The 9,932-nt window shown below is 53.3% G+C and overlaps 1 protein-coding gene across 1 annotated transcript; it reads left to right on the top strand.

Annotated features, from left to right (window-relative positions):
* The first annotated feature begins 4,871 nt into the window (after window positions 1-4,871).
* Window positions 4,872-9,693, top strand: MOGAT3 (monoacylglycerol O-acyltransferase 3). The gene is made up of 7 exons (XM_007517983.3): window positions 4,872-5,491; window positions 6,513-6,620; window positions 6,706-6,776; window positions 6,909-7,113; window positions 7,412-7,586; window positions 9,073-9,275; window positions 9,370-9,693. Exons 1-7 carry the CDS (start codon window positions 5,395-5,397, stop codon window positions 9,522-9,524), a joined length of 1,014 nt encoding a protein of 337 aa, XP_007518045.2. The 5' UTR covers window positions 4,872-5,394; the 3' UTR covers window positions 9,525-9,693.
* The last annotated feature ends 239 nt before the right edge of the window (window positions 9,694-9,932 follow it).

Genomic DNA, 9,932 nt, shown 5'->3' with positions numbered 1-9,932 from the left:
AACCATTATCCCCTTACAAATGATTTGGAACAGAAAAGAAAGTTCAAACTACCACATAAAACACACCTACCAGGGCCAGGTGGTAGCGCACATGTTATAATGCAAGAGGACTTGGGTTTGAGCCCCCGGTCCCCACCTCAGGGGGAAAGCTTTGTGAATGATGGAGCCGGGCTATAGGTGTCTGTCTCTCTCCCTCCTTCTATCTATTTCTACCCTCTCGATTTCTGGCTATCTCTATCCAACAAATAAATAAAGATAATGATACACACACACACACACCAGGAAGTGGCACAACAAATAAAGTGCTGGACTCTCCTGAGTTTGATCCCCGGCATCACCTGGGCCAGAGTGATGCCTGACCCCTCCTTTGTTGCCCCATCCCACCTCCCAGAAACACTTCCTCCAGGAAGTCTTCCTTGCTGCTTCCCTGGACAGTTTCTTTTCCACTTTGAGTCCACTTCAGCCTGCACCCTCTCAGCCATATACCACGTGCCCTGGGAGGGAAGTGGGCTGAGCAGGGACAGGGCACATGTTCTCACAGGGGGCGGGGTGGGTATGGGAAGCCTGGGAAGAGGACATAACCACTTCTCCCATTGACCCACTTTCACTTCTTTTTAATTTTTTTGTAATTTTTTTATCTTTATTTATTGGATAGAGACAGCCAGAAATCAAGACGGAAGGGGGTGATAGAGAGAAACAGACATCTGCAGCACTGCTTTACCACTCGCAAATTTTTCTCCCCTACAGGTGGGGACCCGGGTCCTTGAGCACTGTAATACATGTACATGCTCAACCAGGTGCGCCACCACCTGGCCTCTTATTTATTTATTTATTTATTTCTACCCAGAGCTCTGTTCTGCTCTGGCTGATGGTGGTGCTGGGGACTGAACCTGGGACCTTGGCATCTCAGGCGGGAGAGTCTTTTACAGAACCACGTTGCTGATTTGCACTCATGAGGGCCCAGGTTCAATCCCCAGCACCATATATGCCAGAGTGATGTGCTGGCTGTCCCTCTTCCTCTTTCTCATAAAGTAAATAAACCCTGGGACTGAGAGAGAGAGCTCACCAGGTGGTGGGCCACCTCCTCATGTGAGTGGTTAGAGTTGAAGTCCCAGCACTACCATCAGCCAGAGCTGAACAGGGCTCTGGTTTTTGTGTGTCTTTTTGCATGTCTCTCATTAAAATAAAGATATATGGGGGTCGGGTGGTAGCTCAGCAGGTTAAGCGCACGTGGTGCAAGGACTGGCTTAAGGATCCTGGTTCGAGCCCCCAGCTCCCCACCTGCAGGGGAGTCACTTCACAAGCAGTGAAGCAGGTCTGCAGGTGTCTATCTTTCTCTCCCCCTCTCTGTCTTCCCCTCCTCTCTCCATTTCTGTCTTATCCAACAACAACAGTAACAACAACAATAAAACAAGAGCAACAAAAGGGAAAAAACAGCCTCCAGGAGCAGTGGATTCGTAGTGTAGGTACCACGACAACCCTGGAATATATATATATATATATATATATATATATATATATATATATATATATATATATATTTATATATTTATAATTATATATATATATATAATTTTTTTTCATTGCCTCCAGAGTTATCACTGGGGCTTGGTACCAGCACTACAAATCCACTGCTCCTGGTGGCCATTTTTCATTTTTATTGGATAGGACAGAGAGAAATTGAGAGGGGAGGGGGTGATAGACAGAGACTACCCAGCCCCCTAAAAATAGTTTAAAGAACAATAAAAAGGGGAATCAGGCGGTGGCACGCCTGGTTAAGTGCACATAGTACAAAGTACAAGGACCCATGCAAGAATCTAGGTTCCAGCCCCCAGCTCCCCACCTTCAGGAGGGTCACTTCACAAGTACTGAAGCAGGTCTGCAGGTGTCTGTCTTTCCCCCTTTATCTCCCCCTCCCTCTTAGTTTCTCTCTGTCCTGTCCAATAAAATGGAAAAAATGGCTGCCAGGAGCAGTGGATTCATAGTTCTGGCATTGAGCCCCAGCAATAACATTGTGTGTGGGGGGGACAGACTCCTGTGTAGAAGCCCCCCAGTGACCCTCCCCAGTGACCCCTCATCTTTGCTGAGCTGCACTGTACCTTTCCTTGGTAACCCTGTGAGTCCCCAAGGCTCCCAGGCCCCTCACTTCCTTGCTCCCCAGAGCTGGGGGCCAGGGTTCTCGGGCGGGGGCCCTTGAGTTTGGGGACAGGTGGAACTAAGGGGGCCTGAGACATGGCTGCTGGGTGGGACCCTCATGCTTGAGGCTCCAAAGTCCCAGGTTCCATCGTACCATAAGTCAGAGTTACGCAGTGCTCTGGTAAGAAAGGAATGGAAGGGAGGGAGGGAGGGAGGGAGGAAGAAAGTGCTAGGAAATTGTGCCGATGCAGTCATATCTGCTATGTTGACCCCTCAGTCTATTGCTAGTTCCCGCGAGAGTTGGGACATTCTCGGAGTGCCTGTTCTGCCATGTTGTGCCCTCAGGGCATTGTCAATTCCCGTGATATTTGGAGTGCTATGGTTACCCCTCCCCCTTCCCATTCTCGCGAGAGCTATTCCCATAAAAGCCCTTCTTCTTCTGCACCTTGCTCTCACCACCGGCCGCTTCACTTGGGTGTTTAGATGCAGGGAAGGTTACTGCGTGAGGCGGCCATTTTTGCTACCTCCACGTGGCCCAACCTGTTTCTCTCTCACCCAACTCTGAGGTGCCAGCGCAAATAAAGATTTGTGTTCCCTCTTCGCTCCGGATCTCCTCTCTCTCTTCTCCGTGGTGCAGCCCGACAAGAAAGGAAGGAAGGGGGGGGGGTCGGGTGGCAGCGCAGCGGGTTAAGCGCACGTGGCACAAATCACAAGGACCGGCGTAAGGATCCCAGTTTGAGCCCGTGGCTCCCCACCTGCAGGGGAGTCGCTTCACAGGCGGTGAAGCAGGTCTGCAGGTGTCTATCTTTCTCTCCCCCTCTCTGTCTTCCCCTCCTCTCTCCATTTCTCTCTGTCCTGTCCAACAACAAACGACATCAACAATGACAATAATAACCACAACAAGGCTACAACAAGGGCAAGTAAAGGGAATAAATAAATATTTTAAAAAGAGAAAGAAAGAAAAGGGGGGCTGGGCAGTGGTGCAGTGGGTTAAGTGCACGTGGTGCAAAGTGCAAGGACCCATGCAAAGATCCCAGTTTGAGGCCCCGGCTCCCCACCGGCAGGGGGGGTCGCTTCACAGACGGTGAATCAGGTCTGCAGGTGTCTATCTTTTTCTCCCCCTCTCTGTCTTCCTCTCCACTCTCAGATTTCTCTGTTCTATCCAACAACAATACAGTAATAACAACAATAAACAACAAGGCAACAAAGAAGGAAAAAAATGGCCTCCAGGAGCAGTGGATTTGTGGTGTAGTCACCGAGCCCCAGCGGTAACCCTGGAGGCAAAAAAAAAAAAGCAAAAAGAAAGAAAGAAAAGCATGGGGAGTTGGGCAGTAGCACAGTGGGTTAAGCACAAAGCGCAAGGACCGGCGTAAGGATCCCGGTTTGAGCCCCCAGCTCCCCATCTGCAGGGGAGTCGCTTCACAGGCGGTGAAGCAGGTCTGCAGGTGTCTGTCTTTCTCTCCTCCTATCTGTCTTCCCCTCCTCTCTCCATTTCCCTCTGTCCTATCCAACAACGACATCAATAATAACTACAACAATAAAACAAGGACAACAAGGGAATAAATAAATATAAAAAAATTAAAAAGCATGTATAAACTATTGTATTTACTGTTGAATGTAAAACATTAATTCCCCAATAAAGAAATTACAAAAAGAAAGAAAGAAAGAAAAAAGACTATAGCTGGCTTCCTCCCAGTCACCTCCCAGGGACATGGGGATCAGCCCCTCAGATGTCACCAGTGGGCAGGAGGCCCTGGGACCCCTCAGCCCTGGCTGAGCAGCTGGGAGAAGCCAATGGGGGGGGCACCTCATTCCCAGGGCCTCCTGACCAAGTTCCAGCACCAGCCCCAGCCTCAGCCTGACTGGTTCCTGTGGGTCCCCAGGCTCAAGCGCCCCTCTTAGGAGCAGTGTGGACACTTGGCCTGCAGGCCACTGGGAACACAGAGAGGGGGCGCTGGGCCCCTCCAGGGACCTCAAACCTGGGGAAGGGGTGGAGGGAGGTTGGGGACCTGCTGAGTGGGGAGGGGGATGAGAGAGGGGGGGCACCATGAAGGCAGATCTGGGACCAGGCACCCCCAGACAGCAGGATGTGGGGAGGGGGGTGACAGCAGCCACAGAAGATCTGGATGCTGAGAAAGGCGGGTGGGACCAGGGCAGCAGGTGCAGTGGCTTCTGAGTCTGGGGAGGGCTGGAGCAGGAGGGACACTGGTGACATCTGAGGGGCTGGTCCCCATGTCCCTGGGAGGTGACTGGGAGGAAGCCAGCTATGGTCTTTTTTCTTCCTTCCTTTCTTTCTTTCTTTCTTTCTCTCTTTTTAAAAATTTATTGGGGAATTAATGTTTTACATTCGACAGTAAATATAATAGTTTGTACATGCTTTTTAATTTTTTTATATTTATTTATTCCCTTTGTTGTCCTTTTATTGTTGTAGTTATTATTGATATCGTTGTTGGATAGGACAGAGAGAAATGGAGAGAGGAGGGGAAGACAGAGAGGGGGAGAGAAAGATAGACACCTGCAGACCTGCTTCACCGCCTGTGAAGCAACTCCCCTGCAGGTGGGGAGCTGAGGGCTCAAAGCCAGATTGCAGCTAGATGGCGGGTTTCACACCTGTCCAGGGCCTCCAGAGTGTGGGGGACTGAGCTTAGGGGAGCAGAGAGGACAGAGGAAAGGGATCCCTGCACAATCCTCTCCCCAGTTTGAACTCTACCCTGGTGGTAGTGGCAAGGAGGGAAGGGGCCCAGACACCGCCCCTGTGCCCCCACTGGACCTGCTTCTGCAGACTTTGCAGACTTACCAGTAGAAGGGTGTCCCAGGACTGGGAGGTGGCTCCCCAAGACGGTGAACACAAATGACCATGCTGAGGAAGCCCAGGTTCCAGGAGGACCCCGCATAGCACCAGGGGAAGCTCCACGAATGGTGGCTCTCTGTCTCTGTCTCCAATCAAGGAGCAGTGGAACCAAGTGAAAAAATAAAGAAATGAAATTAGTCTGATCCCCAGCCCTGATTTTTTCTGAGCCTTCTCCCAGGTCATCTCCCTCCTGCACCTCACCTGGTGCCACCCCTCCCTGATATACCTCTGACCCCGCCTCCCAACCTGAGGCCAGTTGGCGGGGGAAAGTTCAAAGATCAGGCAGAAAAGGAGGCTTCAGAGTGTCCAATCCCTGAGTCTCTCTACCAGCCGCACAGCCCACTTCTCAAGAACCCCAAGGGACATTCCTCTTCCTCTGCGGCCTCTGGGTGTGCTGAGCCGCTGGAATGGGGGACCCCACGGCCTCCTCTGAGAAGACCCCGGAGAAGCGGCGTCTGGAAGCTCTGAGTTCCTATCAGTTTGTGTTGACTTTCCTCTTCATGGGTGAGCACACAGGAGGGGCTTGGGGTCTGGGATCCCCATGAGAGTTGGGGGGACCCCGGGGGGAGAGAGGCTGGAGCCCCTGCCTTGCCTGGACTGGGGAGGGGGTATAGAACAGAGGGTGGCTGGAAACTAACCAGTTGGGTCTGGGTGGGTGCAAAGCTGTCTGCCCCAAGTGAATTAATTCACTTCTCTCTCTCTCTCTCTTTCTCTGCTTTTTTTTTTTTAAAGTTTGTGTTTAATGGCAGCTCACAGGATCACAAGACATAGTGTACATAGTTCCCACCACACCCGCCTTTAGAGTTCCGTGTCCTCACCCTCCCACCTCCCAAAGATAACCACCTTACAAATATTAGTTTGCTTGCTTCTGTTTTTATTTTCCCCCAAGTTCATGTAAATCAGATCTCTAGATTCCACATATGAGCGAAACCACATGGCCACACAGTAGTTGTCTTTTATCTCTCTCTCTCTCTTTTTTTCTTTTCTTTTTTTGCTTCCAGGGTTCTTGCTGGGGCTCAGTGCCTGCACTATGAATCCACTGCTCCTGGAGGCCATTTTTCCCATTTTGTTGTCCTTGTTGTTATTGTTGTTTTGCCATTGCTGTTGTTGTTGGATAGGACAGAGAGAAATGGAGAGAGGAGGGGAAGACAGAGAGGGGGAGAGAAAGACAGACACCTGCAGACCTGCTTCACCGCCTGTGAAGTAACCCCTCTGAAGGGTGGAGCCAGAGGCTCGAATCAGGATCCTTGAGTTGGTCCTTGTGCTTTGCACCATGTGTGCTTGACCCGCTGCGCTACGGCCGGGCCCGTGTTTTTCATTTCTACTTAATCCACTAAGCAGTCATTTCCAGTCTCATCCATTTTGCCCCAAAGAACACAATATCATCCTTTTGATGACAGAGCAGTATTCCATGAAGTATATATCCCATCACTTCTTCAGGCAGCCATCTGTGGCCAGGCATTTATTTAGGCTGCGTCCACTCTTTGGCTGCAGGGGTTCACGCCCGGCTGTCACCCCTCCCCAGGCCTCTCCTGTTCCCTCCTCATCCTCTGGCTTCTCTTCACGTCTCTGTGGCTCCTGTCCGTGCTCTACTTGGCCTGGCTCTTCCTGGACTGGGACACCCCCCACCAAGGTGAGCAGGGTGGGGGGTGGGAAAGGAACAGGGTGAGGGGGGAGCATCTCGGGGTCCCTGCCACGACCCTCCCCCTTATTCACAGCCGGACGGCGTTCGCAGTGGGTCAGAAACTGGCCGATCTGGAGACACCTGCGGGACTATTACCCCATCAAGGTGACGGGCTCTGCCCCTGCTCCTGCCCCTGAGGGGTGTGCCAGGGGTTGCCCTGGTTCTCTGGGCCGTGCTGGGCTGCCCTGCCTCAAGCTCCGGTCCCCTCACTCCCATCCCCTAACTGTCCCCCCACAGCTGGTGAAGACGGCGGAGCTGCCCCCTGACAGGAACTACGTGCTGGCGGCACACCCTCACGGCATCATGTGCACAGGCGTGGCCTGTAACTTCTGCACTGAGAGCAACGGCTTCTCCCAGCACTTCCCGGGGCTACGGCCCTACCTGGCCACCCTGGCCAGCCTCTTCCACCTGCCTGTCTACCGGGATTACCTCCTGGCCCTGGGTAAGCACAGCCCTTTGGGGGGGACCCACTGTGTGTGTGTGTGGGGGAGCATTTCCTGACCTGAGCCCAACCCAGAGTACTCACAGGGGGAGGGTGTTGGGGTGTCCTGCCTGTTACATCTCTCCCTAGAGAGAGTGAGGGCATTGGGGGTCCCCTTTGATACCCACCTAGGGAGAGAGAGCTGGGTGCCTCCCTGTAACAACCACCTATCCATAGGGAGAGAGAGCTGGGAGCCCCCTGTGATATCCACCCACCTACAGGGAGAGGGGGCCCCCATGACACCCCCCTTTCCCCACAGGGATGTGCCCGGTGAGCCGGCAGAGCCTGGAAGCCATCTTGGCGCAGGCACAGCAGGGGCAGGCTGTGGTCATCCTGGTGGGGGGCGCCCACGAGTCCCTGTATGCAAGGCCCGGGGAGCACTGCCTCAAGCTGAGGGGCCGCAAGGGCTTTGTGCGCCTGGCACTCAGGAATGGGTGAGTGGGGGGCTGGGCCTGGGTTCAGACCCCCGCCAGGGCTCTGGGAGGTGAGGCTTCAGGGTGGTGTGGACACCCCCTGCCCTAGGCCCACCTGGGCTCAGCACTGCCAGGTGGTTCTGGGAAGCTGGGGGTGGGGTGGGGTGGGAGTCCAGGCTGCCCAAGGCTTCGGGGTACAAGCAGGAGCTGAGCTCTGACAGCAGAGGTGCCAGCCTTGGGCAGGGGGTGGGGGGTGCAGTTTGATGGCTTGCAAGGGGACATCGTGGGCTGAGCCTGAGCCTGAGCCTGCATTTGTTAGAGTCACCTCTGGTGTGTCTTCTCTGTATATCTCTATAAAAATTATAAGATTCTGGGGAGTCGGGCGGTAGCACAGCGGGTTAAGTGCACATGGCGCGAAGCACAAGGACCAGAGTAAGGATCCCGGTTTGAGCCCCTGGCTCCCCACCTGCAGGGGAGTCGCTTCACAGGTGGTGAAGCAGGTCTGCAGGTGTCTATTTTTCTCTCCCCCTCTCTGTCTCCCCTCCTCTCTCGATTTCTCTCTGTCCTATCCAATGACAGCAACAACAACAATAATAATAACCACAACAATGATAAAAAGACAACAAGGGCAACAAAAGGGAAAAAATGGCCTCCAGGAGCAGTGGATTCATGGTGCAGACACCGAGCCCTGGCAATAACCCTGGAGTCAAAAAAATATATATATAAGATTCTGGGAGTTGGGCGGTAGCACAGCGGGTTAAACGCATGTGGCACAAAGCGCAAGGACCAGCATGAGGATCGGGTTCGAGCCCCAGGCTCCCCACCTGCAGGTGGGCCGCTTCACAGGCAGTGAAGCAGGTCTGCAGGTGTCTATTTTTCTCTTTCCCTCTCTGGCTTTCCCTCCTCTCTCCATTTCTCTCTGTCCTATCCAACAACAAAGACATCAATAACAACAACGATAAACAGCCAGGGCGACAAAAGGAAAAAAATGGCCTCCAGGAGCAGTGGATTCATAGTGCTGGCACCGAGCCCCAGCAATAACCTTGGAGGCAAATAAATAAATAAATAAGAAAGAGAGAGGAGGAGAGACAGAGAGACAGACATAGCACTGCTTCTCCCACCACTCCTGAAGTCTCCCTCCTGCAGGTGATGGGGGGGGGCTTGAACCTAAATTCTTGTGCGTGGTAGTAAATGTAATTAAATGGGTGGGGGTATAGCATAATGGTTATGCAAAGAGACTTTTATGCCTGAGGCGCTCAAGTCCCAGGTTCAATTCCCCCACACTGCCATAAACCAGAGCTGAACAATGCTCTGGTGAAGAAAAAAAATGTAATTAATGTGTATGCTCAACCGCGTGCACCACTGCCCGGCCCTTCTAGAATGTTCTCTGTAGCCAGTGGGGGAGTGGGGAGAAACAAGCTGTGCTTTGAGGCTCTGTCTTGGGGTCCCCGGGAGCCGCCCTTTGTACCCCCACCCTTGTCTTGCGGGCCCCCCCACCCCACCGCAGGGCCTCGCTGGTGCCTGTTTACTCTTTCGGGGAGAATGACGTTTTCCGGCTCAAGGCCTTCCCGGAAGGTTCCTGGCAGCACCGGTGCCAGACGGCCTTCAAGAACTTCCTGGGCTTCGCGCCCTGCCTGTTCTGGGGCCAAAGCATCTTCTCCAATCGTGCCTGGGGCCTGCTCCCCTTCGCCAGCCCCATCACCACCGTGGGTGAGTGTTTGCTGTGTGGGCAGCGCCCCCTAAAGGCTACTGCCACCCCGGCCACCTCCTCCAGCCGGCGGCTCTCACCTGGCCTCTCCCACAGTGGGGAGCCCCATCTCCGTGCCCCAGCGCGCCAACCCCAGCCAGGAGGAGGTGGACCACTACCACCGCCTCTACATGGAGGCCCTGGAGCGGCTGTTTGAGGAGCACAAGCAGGACTGCGGAGTGCCGGAGGCCACGCACCTCACCTTCATCTAGCCCCAGCACCCTACTCCCCCAGCCCTAGCTGGGGGCCCAGAAACGCCTCCCCTGCCCGCCCACTGGTGCAGTATTCGTCCACTTGAGTCTTTCCGTGCTACTTTCCATCTCTCTGTCCAATAAATGAATAAATTAAAGAGTTTTTAAACACCTTTTAAAAAATATATATTTTATTTATTCCCTTTTGTTGCCCTTGTTGTTTTATTGTTGTAGTCATTATTGTTGTCGTTGTTGTTGGATAGAGAGGGAGAGAAAGACACCTGCAGACCTGCTTCGCTGCTTGTGAAGCAACTCCCCTGCAGGTCCGGGGAGCTGGGGCTCGAACCAGCTGGTCCTTGTGCTTTGCGCCACCTACGCTTAACCCACTGCGCTACAGCCCAACTCCCTCTTAAAGAGTTTTTAAAAGAG

Source organism: Erinaceus europaeus, chromosome 15 (assembly GCF_950295315.1).
Source record: "Erinaceus europaeus chromosome 15, mEriEur2.1, whole genome shotgun sequence".
NCBI lineage: Eukaryota > Metazoa > Chordata > Mammalia > Eulipotyphla > Erinaceidae > Erinaceus > Erinaceus europaeus.
This window is presented reverse-complemented; position numbering and strand designations above follow the sequence as displayed.